This window comes from Salvelinus alpinus, chromosome 23, assembly GCF_045679555.1.
Source record: "Salvelinus alpinus chromosome 23, SLU_Salpinus.1, whole genome shotgun sequence".
NCBI lineage: Eukaryota > Metazoa > Chordata > Actinopteri > Salmoniformes > Salmonidae > Salvelinus > Salvelinus alpinus.
In genome coordinates, this window is record NC_092108.1 from 21,443,833 (window position 1) to 21,462,093 (window position 18,261).

Genomic DNA, 18,261 nt, shown 5'->3' on the forward strand with positions numbered 1-18,261 from the left:
CACTTACTTATTATTGCATTAAATGACAGTAAAGCACAGGTTAATCAAATGCTGAATGCAACAGGAATCAAAAGTAGTAGCAAGCTACATTACGGATGGTGGAAAAAACATATCACTTCAGATGACTCATCCAAGCTGAGTGGGTAAAATAGTACATTCATTTCAGAGGCCTAAAGTACATTCCATTTCTTGTAACTGACCTAGGCTGTGGACGATCTTCGTATTGTATCAAGTCAAAGAGGCATGGCAGACTGACCTAAAAGTGCATTTTTCCCATTCTCATCAGGCAGAAAGCGTCGATCCACAGCACACACCAGTATGTGCTCTGGGATGCTGGGGGACTTGGCACCGACTAACTCAAAGCCAGCTGGGACTTGGATTGTCTCTGTCAACATGGAGACCAGACGGAGGTCCCTACCGGCCTGACAGAAACCTGAGGAGAAGAGAGAGAACACCAGTCAACTCTGGAGTAAACATCCACAACAATAACCCCCCCCCCCATTATTTAGGCAGGCCAGGGTGGAGTCCCATTGAGACCAAAGACTCTTTTACAAGAAGCCCTGCATGACAAGGGCTCCCTGCATGTAATCTACATGTCTACATTACAGTGGAACATGCTAAGGTGAATATTGCTGCAAACGTGGTGTTCCTAGGGAGAGAATGAACAAGATGTGTTCTTCAGATATGCTTTGTAGCAGGGATTTGAATCCCAGGGCTTCGCAACTGCTGAGAAAGTCCCAGGGCGAAAGGAGTTTGAGATGTTTTGACACTTACCGTCCATGGTGCAGCAGCTGTCGGGCGAGGGACCATGTAGGTAGGGCGGCGGGGGGCTGCTGGTGTCAGAGTTGCCGTCCACCTCCATCTCCTGCAGACCGTTAGAGGCCTGGTCGATCAGCTGATCCTGACCTGGAGGCTTCCCGCACGGCAGGTACAGGTCCACCTTGGGCTTTATATCTGTGCCCATAACACAATGACCCCTTAAGACATAATGTCCCCATAACACAATGAAGACATAAGACATAATGACCCCATAACACAATGACCCCGTAAGACATAATGGCCCTGTAAGAAACAAGGACTCTGTAAGACATCATTTCCACCTATGACATAATGTCGCCATAATACACTACATCACACAACACATTAAATTATCTTGGAGTGAAGATGCCATACAAAAGCAAGGAGCTGGAGATTGGACACTCTGCAAGGTATTTTTCAAGAGAAGGACGAACCCATAACACATTACATGGCCACATTCAAGTCTACCTTTCTTCAAGAGAACTACACTGAACAAAAATATAAACGCAACATGCAACAATTTCAAAGATTTTACTGAGTTACAGTTCAGTTGAAATACATTCATTAGCCCTAATCTATGGATTTCACATGACTGGGAATACAGGTATGCATCTTCTGGTTTCAGACACCAGACATAGTAGAGGTGTGGTCAGAAAAGCGGTCAGTCTCTGGTGTGGCCACAATCTGCCTCATGCAGCGTGACACATCTTCACATAGAGTTGATCAAGCTGTTGGTTTTGGCCTGTGGAATGTTGTCCCCCTCTTCAATGGCTGTGCGAAGTTGCTGGATATTGGCGGGAACTGGAATACGCTGTCGTACACCTCGATCCAGAGCATTCCAAACATGCTCAATGGGTGACATGTTTGGTGAGTATGCAGACAATGGAAGACCTGGGACATTTTCAGGTTCCAGGAATTGTGTACAGATCCTTGCGACATGGGGCCATGAATTATCATGCTGAAATGTGGTGATGGCGGATGAATGGCATGACAATAGGCTTCAGGATCTCTTCACGGAAATTGCCATTGATAAAATGCAATTGTGTTCATTGTCCGTAGCTTATGCCTGCCCATACCATAACTCCTCCGTCACCATGTTCACAACGCTGACATACACGCTGTCTGTCATCTGCTCGATACAGTTGAAAACAGGATTCATCCGTAAAGCGCACACTTCTCCAGCGTGCCAGTGCCCATCGAAGGTGAGAATTTTCCCACTGAAGTCGGTTAGGATGCCGAACTGCAGCCTGGTCAAGACCCTGGTGAGGATGACAAGCACGCAGATGAGCTTCCCTATGCCGGTTTCTGACAGTTTGTGTGGAAATTCTTCGGTTGTGCAAACCCACAGTTCCATCAGCTGTCCGGGTGGCTGGTCTCAGACGATGCCGCAGGTGAAGAAGCCGGATGTGGAGGTCCTGGGCTGGCATGGTTACACGTGGTCTGCAGTTGTGAGGTTGGTTGGACGTACTGCCAAATTTTCTAAAACGACGTTAGAGGTGGCTTATGGTAGAGAAAAAACATGACATTCTCAGGCAACAGCTCTGGTGGATATGCCTGCAGTCAAAACAGCACATTCCAGAGTGTCATTTTATTGTTCCCAGCACAAGATGCACTTGTGTAATGATCAGGTGGATGGATTATCTTGGCTCTTTAACAGCAATGTAAACTAATTTGTCCACAACATTTGAGAGAAATAAGCTTTTTGTGCATATGGAACATTTCTGGGATCTTTAATTTCAGCTCATGAAACATTGGATCAACACTACATATTACGTTTATATTTTTGTTAAGTATAAATTACTGAGATGACATGGACTTGCTGTATGGGTATAATTGAGTGACTCATTCTCAAGTGCCATTCAGCTGGTCAACATCAGCATAATTAAACATGATCAGAGATGGCAGTTTCAGTTTTAATGTGTTTCTGTTAACTATGATCCACTAAATGAAAGAGGCAGCTAGCTATAGCTAGTGTTTTGTTCTGTTTATATATCTAACAATCTAGATGAGGACACAGACAGACAGACAGACAGACAGACAGACAGACAGACAGACAGACAGACAGACAGACAGACAGACAGACAGACAGACAGACAGACAGACAGACAGACAGACAGACAGACAGACAGACAGACAGACAGACAGACAGGGAGACAGACAGGGAGACAGACAGGGAGACAGACAGGGAGACAGACAGGGAGACAGGGAGACAGACAGAAAGGGAGACAGGGAGACAGGGAGACAGGGAGACAGGGAGACAGGGAGACGTACCCTCCATGTTGCCAGGATAATGGACAGGCTCCAGGTATAGCTGAGTGAAGATGGGCTGTGGGTCTCCACTGCTGGAGCGTAGGGAGGCCTTGATAGAGTTGTGGAGGGCCTCTTCGAAGCGAGCAGATTTCAGCTGCCCTGCATATGAATTCCCCATTATCTGGAATGAGAAGAAGGGTATACCATGAACAAAGGCACAGCTATCCACTCCAGGCTCAGCTCCATCCACATCAATAAGTAAGAGAGTAGAATCAGAGGAGGCTGGTGGGAGGAGCTATAAGAGGACGGCTAATTGCTGGAATGGAATAAATGGAACGGTATCAAACACATCAAACACATGTGGCCTGGTGACCCTGATAGAGTGTAAAGAGAGGGGGTAAGCTTAGGGAAAATCCCTTGTTCAAATAAATGGAAACTATATGGAAACTATGTTTGACTCCGTTCCATTAATTACATTCCAGCCATTACAATAAGCCCATCTTCCTATAGCTCCTCCCACCAGCCTCCACGGGTAAAAATCCAATCTACATAGGATACTTGTCCATACAAATGCTAGGATGAACTTAGATGCATCTTCCTGTGTGAGACTAAGCATGCACACACATGATCTCTCTTTCGCTTTTTCCCCTCTGTCGTTATCTCTGTTTCATATTTTTTCTGTTTTTGTCTCTTTCTCTTTACCTCTCTTTCGATCTCTCCTTCTGTCACTATTTTTCTCTCCCTCTGTCTGTCTCTCTGCCTGCCCTGCCCTGGCTCTGTTCCCTGTTGCCCCTTCCCCTGGTCCACTCTTCGGACATCGGCCGAGGCCAGCTGTGTGGGCCTGGGGTTGGTGTTGGGTTTGGGCAGCAGGTAGCAGGTAGCAGCTAGACAGACAGGGAGGCACATGTGGCCTGGTGGCCCTGATAGAGTGTAAGGAGAGAGGGGGTAAGCTTAGTGAAAAGCCCTTGTTCAAATAAAACAGAGACCACTGCAGGGCCAGAGGTCTCAAGCAAGGAAAATTGCCAAGTACCCTGATATAGCCTATCCCTACTAAAGAACTCTCCTTTACCCTCATACTACCAACTGGGGTCATTTTGACGCCAGAATAATATTTTAGATCATAGCCCAAGGTGGTTTATTCAATTCTTCACATTTGTCATGACTTTGTCAATCAACTTGTTCTTAACAAATAAAAATAATTGTTTAGTGATTCTGTATCATGTTGGACTGATGCAAATCCCAAAACACCTAATTTCCGCCTGTACTGATTTGATAGAACGGACCTTTATTTGAATCTAGGTTTCTCTGGAGACAGAATAACAAGTTATTCATACCACCAGGGGTGGAGGGGGACCTGTATCAATGATGTTGACCAGATAGACAGCTATTTCATGTACTTGCCTAAGATTGTCATTTTCTACACCATGCATCGTATAACTGTGTACAAAACCAAAATTACCTTATTTTGTGCACATGAAAATCAGCCAGTGGTACACAAAGTCTTCCACTGGTAGACATACTTGATATAACTGCAAAACAGAACTCAGATACACTCTGAATCTACACAGAGAGCTGTACTGGTGTGTATTCTCTGAAAAGTAGTTATTCTAGCCAAATCTCAAGAAATATTTAAATCCAGGTTTCTCTGAAGACATAATATTAAGTTACACATATCCTCAGAGGGTGGAGGGGGACATGTACCAGTGATTTTGACCAGATAGACAGATCACCTGGCGAGATGGAGCACCTTATGAACTCACCTATGGTTAGAACTTGGATTGAAGGTGTACAAAATGTAAATGACCTTACATATATGCTTAGTTGCAGTTAAAACAGCTCATAAAAGTCTGTCAGTCGTATGAATACTTGGTAGAACTGTGTTACAGAAACCAGATAACCTCTAAATGTACACATAGTGCTGTATTCTCAGAAAAAAAGCTATTCTACGGGAAATGTTATATAAATACCAGAATTCCTATAATATCCTCCAATATTCTATATGTGCAACTTGTTCAGGTATTTGGGTTGCTATAACATTTGGTTTGAAGTGCCTGAGGATTTGGGCATGCTTTTTGAAGCATCCTGCCATTGGCCCTACCTCCCATTGTTCCCCTAGCAGTGATGCTAATGCTGGCTGTGGGGTAAGTAACTAAAGAAAACTAAGCAATATTATTGGTCATTGTCTCTCAGGATCAATGGGTGAATTCCTTTTTTGTCAATAAAACGAAGTATATTTAAAATGTTGGTGTACCGGCCATTTAAAAGGCAGTTGTACCACATAAATAAGAAAACATAAAAATTGACTTCAAAATTCTAAAAACTAAATTATACTACAATGAAATAATGGTAAATCAGCTTTTAAGTTCTAATGTGGATTGTACTTTAGAAAATAGCTGTACATTATTTAAGAGAACAATTCATATTTTTGTTCTACAGAATATGCAATTTAACAGTCAGTTTGCTAATAATACAGTCTGTTTTTGTTATTTGTATTTCCGCTAACATTATTTACATGTCTAATGATGTTTTGAAAATAATTGCGTTGATATTTTTCTATGGTTGTTTCTTTTTTCATTAGTTTCAAAATGACCCCAGTTGGTAATCCATGTATGTAAAACATGTTGGTAGTATGAGGGTTAAATTAATAAAAACATTCTGGACCGAGCACGCCCCCATTCTCATCGACGGGGCTGTAGTGGAGCAGGTTGAGAGCTTCAAGTTCCTTGGTGTCCACATCACCAACAAACTAGAATAGTCCAAACACACTAAGACAGTCGTGAAGAGGGCACGACAAAACCTATTCCCCCTCAGGAGACTGAAAAGATTTGGCATGGGTCCTCAGATCCTCAAACAGTTCTACAGCTGCACCATCGAGAGCATCCTGACTGGTTGCATCACTGCCTGGTACAGCAATTACTCGGCCTCCGACCGCAAGGCACTACAGAGGGTAGTGCGTACGGCCCAGTACATCACTGGGGCTAAGCTGCCTACCATTCCAGGACCTCTACAGCAGGCGGTGTCAGAGGAAGGCCCTAAAATGTGTCAACAACCCAAGACACCCCAGTCATAGACTGTTCTCTCTGCTACCGCATGGCAAGCAGTACCGGATCGCCAAGTCTAGGACCAAAAGGCTTCTCAACAGCTTTTACCCCCAAGCCATAAGACTCCTGAACAGTTAATGAAATGGCTACCTGGACTATTTGCATTGTGTCCCGCCACCCCCAACCAACCAACCCCTCTTTTACGCTGCTGCTACTCTCTGTTTACCATCTATGCATAGTCACTTTAACTATACCTACATGTAGATATTACCTCAATTAGCCCAACTAACCGGTGCCTAACCGCACACAGGTTAGGGCCTGTAAGTAAGCATTTCACTGTAAGGTCTACACCTGTTGTATTCAGCGCACGTGACAAATAAACTTTGATTTGAAGCCATTTATTTGCAGGGTTTACAAAGGAATGAAAAGAAAGTCACATTTTTTGGCACCTAACGTATGGTCTTGGCCTGAAAAACCCTCCCTACCTTTGTCCTTGGGCTGGTGTTACTGTAGTGTTGTATAAACGCAGCCATTAACAGCCTAGTCAAGTCAAGCCACAGGTTGAAGGCTGTTTGGGAACAGCTAGGACTCTGTAACAATTACGTTATCTGTGGTGTGGAAGAGGCATCTGTGCGACAGTTCTTTTTAAGGACAAGATTATTTGTGTATTTTGACTTATACAATGCCAGAAATATTGATTTTGACTATGTCAAGCAATTTAAGAATGGCCTTCAGAAAACAATTCCAAAACAAAACCCTGTATTACAAGCTAAAAAACATTCACAGGAATGCTACAAGCCTACATATAATATCTATAGTACCTCCATAATTTGGAGACAAATTACATTTAAACATACTGTAACTAAACAACTTGCGTACATTTATTTGGTTAAAAAAAACGAGTTGCAGCCAATCCAGCTAATTTAATTTGCAAATCAATTGCCAATACCACTCAGCTAAGGTAACAATTATGAAATAGAACCAAACAAACTTAACTAAATCAAGAGATCACTTTGACAAATAAACCACTATCAAAAATGAATGATTAGCTAGTAGCTATCCCTCTCATATGAAAAGAAAGGTACAGTAGGCCTACCTTACAACAACCCAGGCTTCATTTTTTATCAATATCATGCAAATCATTACATGTGGTAAAAGCAAATTGCAACGGAAAACGTGGGTAATTAACTGCGAGTTGACAACAGCTGCTCAATGCAGGTCTTCGCTATCTGAGATCCTTGGGATGTCCAACTCTGACATCACCGCATTGAAGTTGACATTTTAAACAGTTAAGTTTAGGGTTAGGCAAGGGTTATGGTTAAGGTTAGGGTTAGGGTTAGGGTAGGGGTTAAGGTTGGGGTTTAAGGTAGGGACTTCCCAAGGATACCGGATACCACTAACTCTCAGTGCAGCCAGCCAAAGCACCACTTACCTTTTTTTAAAGGTGAAATCCTTAGTTGAAACAATAACAAAGCGTCCTCCCTCCCACTGTTTCAGCAAAAAGCTGAGGGATGGGCCTGGAGAAATGTAACCACTCTCAAATTCATATACAGAGCTATGGATGCAACGACTGACCATCCATGATATCCAAATTATTGTTTTAACCATGTTTGAGGCTATACACTGTTTGTTTACAAGTACATCATTTATAAACACTATAGTAAAACAAGCCTATAATTTGAGTTCTGATAGGGTATGACAATTTAACTAAGCTCATTAGGTATTTATAAGTTATATTCTTCAAGAATCAATGGGTACATATAATTAATTTATAATAATAATAAGAGTCTTGGTGGTTCCAATCTTCTTCCATTTAAGAATGATGGAGGCCAATGTGTTATTGGGGTTCTGCAATGCTGCAGAAATGTTTTGCCACCCTTCCCAAAAATCTGTGCTTCGACACAATCCTGTCTCAGAGCTCTACTGACAATTCCTTCGACCTCATGGCTTGGTTTTTGCTCTGACATGAACTGTCAACTGTGGGACCTGATATAGACAGGTATGTGCCTTTCCAAATCATGCAAAAACCAAGCCATGAGGTCGAAGGAACTGTCCGTAGAGCTCCGAAAGGATTGTGTGGAGGCACAGATCTGGAGAAGGGTACCAAAACAAAATGTTTCAGCGGCAGGCACTGGGAGACTAGTCAGGATCGGGTGAAAGATGAACGGAGTAAAGTACAGAGAGACCCGTGATGAAAACCTGCTTCGCTGGGGGCAAATGGTTCACCTTCCAACAGGACAACGACTCTAAGCACACAGCCAAGACAATGCAGGAGTGGCTTCGGGACAAGTCTCTGAATGTCCTTGAGTGGCCCAGCCAAAGCCCATACTTGAACCTGATCTAACATCTCGGGAAAGACCTGAAAATAGCTCCCCATCCAACCTGACAGAGCTTTAGAGGATCTGCAGAGAAGAATGAGAGAAACCCCAAATACAAGTGTGCCAAGCTTGTAGCGTCATACCCAAGAAGTCTCAAGGCTGTAATCGCTGCCGAAGGTGCTTCAACACTGAGTAAAGGGTCTGAATACTTTTGTAAATGTGATATATCCGGGGGGGTTTTCGGTATAAATTGGCACATACACACACACACACACACACACACACACACAAAAAAAAATCTTCGACTTGTCATTATGGGGTATTGTGTGTAGATTGATGAGGAAAAAAACTATTTTATCAATTTTAGAATAAGGCTATAACGTAATAAAATGTGGAAAAAGTCAAGTGGTCTGAACACTTTCCAAATGCACTGCATGTTTATGCAGCATTTATAGAGTATGACATAGGTTTATGCTATATAAATACAAGTATTACTTTGTTTACTAAAACATTTTCCCAACAACACTGTAGTCCCTTTTGTCTGGGTCTTGTTGTTTTCTAAACTAAGTAATGAATTTCTCTGTTTAAGTAAACTTACTGAGAATTTCTCATGCAAACTAAGAAAAGTCAACACAGCTAATTGACACTAAAGAAGACACACTTCCCTCCATACCCAGCACTGACCGTTTTTAGACTTTTTCTAACATTGATATTTAGATGTGTCAATGACAACCTTATAATTCTCAGTATCTTATTTGAAAATTGGGGAGACTTAAAAGAACATCAAAAGAGCTATACAATATATTCAGTATGACATCTGCCTCTGTCTGCTTCACCTGCAAACTTCAATAGTCCATTGTTAGAAAAATAAAAGCATGAGTAAGCCAGTCGGTGAGCCATTCATAATAATCTTCACATTATTTTACTAAAATATTGGATTCTACATATCGATTCATAATATAATTCTGTCATGCTGGAAACATAAATAAATAGACAGATGAAACATTAAAGCTGCAATATGTCACTTTTTGGGTGACCCGACCAAATTCACATAGAAAAGTATGTTATAGATCTGTCATTCTCGTTGAAAGTAAGTCTAAGAAGTCGTAGAAATGTTCTGTGTGCTATTTCTATGCTTCCCGTTCTTAAGTTTAGTTTTTGCCTATCTTAGTTTCAGTTTTTACACAGGCTTCAAACAGCTGAAAATACAATAGTTATGGTTATGGAAAATATTTTTCACACAGATTTAGATAGTACAATGATTCTCTACACTATACTTGCTTGTTTTATCATATAAACTAAAATTAGGAGAACTATTAGAATTTTTGCAATCAGGAAATGGCAGAGCGATTTCTGCATAGCGCATCTTTAAGTCAGATTATGTTGATAATGGTCATTTTGTTTAACTGTAATTCTTTCAATGTCATCTTTGCATAGACAGTGTCAGGATTTGGCCAGGATTGTTCAGGTTTTGGTCACTAGATGCCCCCATTGTGCTTTTTTGACCCTTTTGTTTTTCCCTTGTTCTAGTTATTATTTGCACCTGTGCCTCATTTCCCTTGAATGTATTTAAACCCTTAGTGTTCCTCAGTTCTTTGCTCTGTGTTTGTATGTTAGCACCCTGCCCCAGCCATGCTGTGAACATTTGTTTCTCCAGTTGGATTTTCTTGCGGTACTCTGGTTTTGTTCTTGTTTATTTTTGATTATTCTTTTGAGGTTTGTTTTTTCCCTGCTGTTCTTACCACTTTGTGGATTTTCCTTGTGTCTTGGAGGATATACATTTTTTCTCTTGGATTTACTTTTGACGTTGTGGATTTATATTTTTGCCTGAAGATCTTTTTACTTTATTAAATCACCGTCTCAAGTACTGCTGTGTCTGCCTCATCTTCTGGGTTCTGCCGACTATTAGTGGCTCAGTTTACTAAGTGACTGTTTCTCACACCGGAGACCCGAGTTCGTAACCGGGTCCTGACAGACAGGCAAACAGTGTGATTGACTGACTGACTGAGTCTTCAGTTCATTACTGCAGATCTACTCAACAGTTGGTTTAATCTAGCCACTTCTCACCTCCTCACCAATGGTTATAGTGGGTCGCAGGTAGTGTGTGAGACAGCTATAAACTATGATGTTAGCCAAACAGGGGCTCCATTACTCCTCAGCGCTTACTCATCATACACTCATTTCTGTTAATCATGATTTCTTTACTGGACGTCAGGGTTTGTGTTTGATGGTGAAATTTGTCTACTTTAAATCGTATTATTAGACAACACAGGGTCTGCATGTCTGTGTGGACTCTATATGCTCCATGGGGTAGTCCATTTGTTTTTTGGATGAAAGAAAGAGATGACTTGTGCTCCAAGAGGAGATTAGTAACCATTACAGTTTCCTGTCTGAGGTAAATCAAACACATGACCAATCAAAAACTCCCATAGTAAGCCTATTTCATACAGACCGGCGCTAGCAGCAAGTTCAACAGGGGGAATAGTGGTGTCACAGTGATTTATGTCCCCCACAGCTTCCAGCAGCAGCTCCCTCCCTCCCAGCAGCCCCTGACTTTGACACAGCAGCCATTTTTTTTAACCATTTGAAATGGAGATAATGAGGAATCCCAGTGGTTTCTTTGGCTTCAAAAGAGCCTTGCGTGTGAAAACAAAAGAGCCTGGGTCTGAATGCTAGCTCTGTGGCCCTCCCTCCACCCATCCTTCACAACTGTATTGAGTGCCAGCCAAAGGCCCTGAAAAAGGGGAAGTGGCCCTTTCACCCCCCACCACCACCTGAGGAAAGATAGGTCATGTGACAAGGTGACTGGGGGACAAGAGATTTCAAAGATTTTACTGAGTTACAGTTCATATAAAGTAATTAGGCCCTAATCTATGGATTTCTCATCACTGGGAATCAAGATGTGCATCTGTTGGTCACAGATGCTGTACATCCATGGCTGTCCTCCACATGCTGCTGTGGTGGATATGATGCTGGGGAATATGATGCTGGGGAATATGATGCTTGTCCTAATTGAAAGACAGATTACATCAATAAAGTTTCTAGAACTTGTTTCTCCTCTGAAATTCTATCAGTATTTAGCAGGACAGAATACATGCTCCAATGGATTTTTTCAAGAATAATGCTACACTTACTTGCATTCGGACTCTTGGTCCTTTGAAGTGGTGTCTGTGTTATAGGGGAGCAATGGGGGTGTCAGCAACAGGTGTGGCTGAAATAGCCGAATCCACTAATTTGAAGTGGTTTCCACATACTTTTGTATATATAGTGTACCTTAAAAAAAAATCTGGCATCTTTATTTCAGCTCATTTTATTTCATTGTTTATTTAACCCTTATTTTACCAGGTAAGTTGATTGAGAACACATTCTCATTTACAGCAACGGCCTGGGGAATAGTTAAAGGGAAGAGGGGGGGGGGGGGGGGGGGGTTAAATGAGCCAATTGTAAGCTGAGGATGATTAGGTGACCATGATGGTATGAGGGCCAGATTGGGAATTTAGCCAGGACACCGGGGATAAAACCCCTACTCTTATGATAAGTGCCATGGGATCTTTCTTGACCACAGAGAGTCAGGACACCGTTTAACGGAAAGACGGAATGACGAAACATGGGAACAATACTTTACATGTTGCCTTTATATTTGTTCAAAATAAAGGGTTGTTTTTCATTTGAGTACCATTTAACTTTGTTAAAATCAAATCAAAGTTATTTGTCACATGCGCCGAATACAACAGGTGTAGACCTTACCGTGAAATGTTTACTTACATGCTTACCCGCTAGCTGTCTGAATCGCCGTGTCTCCAGCTCGCCCAGCTACTCATTGGACCCAATGGTCCCTCGGCTACGCATGCCTCTCCTTAATGTCAATATGCCTTGTCCATTGCTGTTTTGGTTAGTTATTATTGCCTTATTTCACTGTAGAGCCTCTAGCCCTGCTCAATACGCCTTAGCTAAAATGGCATTGTTGGTTAAGGGCTTGTTATTAATTTATTTACCTTTATTTGGGGTAGGGGGCAGTATTTTCACGTCTGGATGAAATGCATGCCAAGAGTAAACTGCCTGCTACAAAGCCATAAAAGCTAGAATATGCATATTATTAGTTGATTTGGATAGAAAACGCTCTGAAGTTTCTAAAACTGTTTGAATGATGTCTGTGAGTATAACAGAACTCATATGGCAGGCAAAAATCTGAGAAAAAATCCAACCAGAAAGTGAGAAATCTGAGGTTGGTCGATTTTCAACTCAGCTCCTATTGAAGATACAGTGGGATATTGGTAATGTTGCACTTCCTCCTAAGGCTTCCACTAGATGTCAACAGTCTTTAGAACCTTGTTTGATGCTTCTACTGTGAAGTGGGGCCGAAGGAGAGGGGAATGAGTAAGGTCTATCATGAGCTGAACATGCGCTGAACATGCGCTGACCATGCGCGTTCACGTGAGAGCGAGCTCTGTTCCATCGCACTACTGAAGACAAAGGAATTCTCCGGTTGGAACATTATTGAAGAATTATGTTAAAAACATCCTAAAGATTGATTCAATACTTCGTTTGTCATGTTTTTACGGACTGTAATATAACTTTTTTTACTTTTTGTCCGTACTTTTCGCTGGACTTGCCCACGCGTCGTGAGTTTGGAAAGTGTACTGAACGCTAGAACAACAAGGAGGAATTTGGACATAAATGATGGACATTATCGAACAAAACAAACATTTATTGTGGAACTGAGATTCCTGGGAGTGCATTCTGATGAAGATCATCAAAGGTAAGTGAATGTTTATAATGTTATTTACAACTTATGTTGACTGCACAATATGGCGGATATATTTGTGTCTTGATTGGGCTCTGAGCGCCGACTCAGATTATTGCATGGTTTGTTTTTTCCGTAAAGCTTTTTTGAAATCTGACACAGCGGTTGCATTAAGGAGAAGTGCATCAAAATTCCATGCATAACAGTTGTATCTTTTAGCAATGTTTATTATGAGTATTCCTGTAAATTGATGTGGCTCTCTGCAAAATCAAAGGATGTTTTGGAACTTCTGAACGTAAGGCGCCAATGTAAACTCAGATTTTTGGATATAAATATGAACTTTACCGAACAAAACATACATGTATTGTGTAACATTAAGTCCTATGAGTGTCATCTGATGAAGATCATCAAAGGTTAGTGATTAATTTTATCTATATTTCTGCTTTTTGTGAATCCTCTCTTTGGCTGGAAAAATGGCTGTGTTATTCTGTGAATAGGCACTCACCTAACATAATCGTTTGGTTTGCTTTCGTCGTAAAGCCTTTTTGAAATCGGACACTGTGGCTGGATTTACAACAAGTGTATCTTTAAAATGGTGTAAAATACATGTATGTTTGAGGAATTTTAATTATGGGATTTCTGTTGTTTTGAATTTGGCGCCCTGCAGTTTCACTGGCTGTTGAAGAGGTGGGACGCTACCGTCTCACGTACACTAGAGAGGTTAAGGCCTTGTTTTTATTTTTTTATTTTTTATTTCACCTTTATTTAACCAGGTAGGCTAGTTGAGAACAAGTTCTCATTTACAACTGCGACCTGGCCAAGATAAAGCAAAGTAGTGCGACACAAACAACAACACAGAGTTAAACATGGAATAAACAAACATACAGTCAATAACACAATAGAAAAAGTATATATACAGTGTGTGCAAATGAGGTAGGATAAGGGAGGTAAGGCAAAAAATTGTCCAGAGTGGCGAAATAATTACAATATAACAATTAAACACTGGAGTGATAGATGTGCAGAAGATGAGTGTGCAAGTAGAGATACTGGGGTGAAAAGGAGCAAAATAAATAAAATAACAGTATGGGGATGAGGTAGTTGGATGGGCTAATTACAGATAGGCTATGTACAGATGCAGTGATTTGTGAGCTGCTCTGACAGCTGGTGCTTAAAGTTAGTGAGGGTGATATGAGTCTCCAGCTTCAGTGATTTTTGCAGTTCGTTCCAGTCATTGGCAGCAGAGAAGTGGAAGGAAAGGCGGCCAAAGGGGGAATTGGCTTTGGGGGTGACCAGTGAGATATTCCTGCTGGAGCGCGTGCTACGGGTGGGTGCTGCTATGGTGACCAGTGAGCTGAGATAAGGCGGGGCTTTACCTAGCAAAGACTTGTAGATTACCTGGAGCCAGTGGGTTTGGCGACGAGTATGAAGCGAGGGCCAGTCAATGAGAACGTACAGGTCGCAGTGGTGGGTAGTATATGGGGCTTTGGTGACAAAACGGATTGGAGTTGCCTAATGTGAGTCTGGAAGGAGAGTTTACAGTCTAGCCAGACACCTAGGTATTTGTAGTTTTCCACATATTCTAAGTCAGAACCGTCCAGAGTAGTGATGCTGGACCGGCGGGCAGGTGTGGGCAGCGATCAGTTTAAGAGCATGCATTTAGTTTTACTTGCATTTAAGAGCAGTTGGAGGCCACGGAAGGAGAGTTGTATGGCATTGAAGCTCGTCTGGAGGTTAGTTAACACAGTATCCAAAGAAGGGCTAGAAGTATAAAAAATGGTGTCGTCTGCGTAGAGGTGGATCAGAGAATCACCAGCAGCAAGAGCGACATCATTGGCATATACAGAGAAAAGAGTTGGCCCGAGAATTGAACCCTGTGGCACCCCCATAGAGACTCCCAGAGGTCCGGACAACAGGCCCTCCGATTTGACACTCTGAACTCTATTTGAGAAGTAGTTTATTGAACCAGGCGAGGCAGTCATTTGAGAAACCAAGGCTGTTGAGTCTGCCGATAAGAATGTGGTGATTGACAGAGTCGAAATCCTTGGCCAGGTCGATGAATACAGCTGCACAGTATTGTCTCTTATCGATGCCGGTTATGATATCGTTTAGGACCTTGAGCGTGGCTGAGGTGCACCCATGACCAGCTCGGAAACCAGATTGCATATCGGAGAAGGTACGGTGGGATTCGAAATGGTCGGTGATCTGTTTGTTCACTTGGCTTTCGAAGACCTTAGAAAGGCAGGGTAGGATAGATATAGGTCTGTAGCAGTTTGGTTCTAGAGTGTCTCCATCCTTTGAAGAGGGGGATGACCGCAGCAGCTTTCCAATCTTTGGGGATCTCAGACGATATGAAAGAGAGGTTGAACAGGCTAGTAATAGGGGTTGCAACAATTTCAGATGATACTTTTAGAAAGATAGGGTCCAGATTGTCTAGCCCGGCTGATTTGTAGGAGTCCAGATTTTGCAGCTCTTTCAGAACATCAGCTATCTAGATTTGGGTGAAAGAGAAATGGGAGAGGCTTGGGCAAGTTGCTGTGGGGGATGCAGGACTGTTGACCGGGGTAGGGGTAGCAAGGTGGAAAGCATGGCCAGCCATAGAAAAATGCTTCTTGAAATTCTCAATTATCATGGATTCAATCGGTGGTGACAGTGTTTCCTAGCCTCAGTGCAGTGGGCAGCTGGGAGGAGGTGCTCTTATTCTCAATGGACTTTACAGTGTCCCAGAACCTTTTGGAGTTTGTGCTACAGGATGCAAATTTCTTTTTGAAAAAGCTAGCCTTTGCTTTCCTAACTGCCTGTGTATAATGGTTCCTAACTTCCCTGAAAAGTTGCATATCACGGGGGCTATTCGATGCTAATGCAGTACGCCACAAGATGTTTTTGTGCTGGTCAAGGGCAGTCAGGTCTGGAGTGAACCAAGGGCTATATCTGTTCCTGGTTCTAAGTTTTTTGAATGGGGCATGCTTATGTAAGGTGGTGAGGAAAGCATTTTTAAAGAATAACCAGGCATCCTCTACTGTCAGAGTGAGGTCAAAATCCTTCCAGGATACCCAGTCCAGGTCGATTAGCATTTGACAGTGATGAGGGGTGGTCGTTTGACCACAGACCCATTACGGACGCAGGCAATGAGGCAGTGATTGCTGAGATCCTGGTTGAAGACAGCAGAGGTGTATTTGGAGGGCAGGTTGGTCAGGATGATTTTTATGAGGGTGCCGTGGTTACAGATTTGGGGTTGTACCTGGTAGGTTCATTGATAATTTTGTGCGATTGAGGGCATCAAGCTTAGATTGTAGGATGGCCAGGGATTTAAGCATGTCCCAGTTTAGGTCACCTAACAGCACGAGCTCTGAAGATAGATAGGGGGCAATCAATTCACAATAGGTGTCCAGGGCACAGCTGGGGGCAGAAGGTGGTTTATAGCAAGTGGCAACAGTGAGAGACGTGATTCTGGAAAGGTGGATTTTTAAAAGTAGAAGCTCAAATTGTTTGGGCACAGACCTGGATAGTAAGACAGAACTCTGCATGCTATCTCTACAGTAGATTGCAACTCCGCCCCTTTTGGCAGTTCTATCTTGTCGGAAAATTTTATAGTTAGGGATGGAAATTTCAGGGTTTTTGGTGGTCTTCCTAAGCCAGGATTCAGACACGGCTAGGACATCCAGGTCGGCAAAGTGTGCTAAAGCAGTGAATAAAACAAACTTAGGGAGGAGGCTTCTAATGTTAACATGCATGAAACCAAGGCTTTTACGGTTACAGAAGTCAACAAATGAGAGCACCTGGGGAATGGGAGTGGAGCTAGGCACTGCAGGGCCTGGATTAACCTCTACATCACCAGAAGAACAGAGGAGGAGGAGGATGAGGATAAGGGTACGGCTAAAGGCTATAAGAACTGGTCGTCCGTACGTTCAGAACAGTGGAGGTAAACCTATCCATTGAGTGACGATGAGAGAGATATTGTCTCTAGAAACATAATTTAAACCAGTTGAGGTCACTGCATGTGTGGGAGGTGGATCTAAAGGGTTAAGAAAAATAAGAGTTAAAAAGATTTATTAAATAAACTCAAGTTTTATAAAGTAATGTGCGGGGGTACAGGTTAGTCGAAGTAATTGAGGTAATGTGTACATGTAGGTAGGGGTAAAGTAACTATGCATAGATAATAAACAGCAAGTAGCAGCAGTGCAAAAAAAGGGGAGAGCACAGAGAGAGAAAAAAAGAGCTCAACCAGGCCAGGCCGGTAGAGTGGAAGAAGCGCCAGGGGGCTGTAGGGTGGTGGGGTGGATTAGTCAGTGGGGACTATAAAAGTGGATGTACCAGGGTTTTAGGCCTGGTGTGAATGAGTGGCTGGGGGGAGTTGAAGGGGGCTGAAGGGGGCTGGGGTTGAAGGGGGCTAGGGAGATGGTCAAAAGGAGCATTTGGGCAGATGAAGAAGTCATCATCATTAAGCCGCTGGAAGTTTACTGTCCAGTTATAAAAGTCATTTCTAAATTAGGGGATGGGGGAGTGCATGTGAAAGGGGAGAAGGGCTCAGAGTGGCTGAGAAGATCTGGGGGCGGTGCAGAGTAAAGCTGTGGCCTGTGGGTCTGAGGGACTCTGTGGGACTGGGGGGAAATTCATTCCGGGCACAGCCCAGCCTTTGTTCTGGCAGTAGGTTGATTGGAGTGCTGACCTTGTCTCCCAGCCTGCCCTGCACACTCTGCTCTGACTGGACCAGTGGAGGATGAGTTTAAGAGCAAGGCATTTAACCTTCAACTAAATTCCAACCTCAGCCACAGCAGACAAAGGTTGGCATAATTTATTAGCAAAGGCTTGCCTAAACAGCTGCTATTAGGATGATATAGATGCTATACAAACTTGGATAATATAGATCCTATACAAACTGAAACAAAGAGTTGAAAAACTGTTGTGTCTCCCGGGAGGCGATTTTGTCAGCTCTATGTGAAAAATCAGGTTCTGGTTCTGATTCTGATGAGTACAGTCGTGGCCAAAAGTTTTGAAAATGACACAAATATTAATTTCCACAAAGTTTGCTGCTTCAGTGTCTTTAGATATTTTTGTCAGAAGTTACTATGGAATACTGAAGTATAACTACAAGCATTTCATAAGTGTCAAA

The 18,261-nt window shown here is 42.6% G+C and overlaps 1 protein-coding gene across 1 annotated transcript in view; it reads right to left on the minus strand.

Moving 5' to 3' along the window:
- The window catches only part of LOC139550554 (GREB1-like protein), a 56,345-nt gene extending 53,119 nt beyond the window's left edge, over positions 1 to 3,226 (minus strand). The window contains exons 1-3 of the mRNA XM_071361509.1: positions 3,070 to 3,226; positions 775 to 954; positions 257 to 433 (exon numbers count right to left, since the gene is read on the minus strand). Of these exons, the coding sequence (XP_071217610.1) occupies positions 257 to 433; positions 775 to 954; positions 3,070 to 3,226 (514 nt within the window). The remainder of the gene's footprint in view (positions 1 to 256; positions 434 to 774; positions 955 to 3,069) is intronic.
- Positions 3,227 to 18,261: the final 15,035 nt, after the last annotated feature.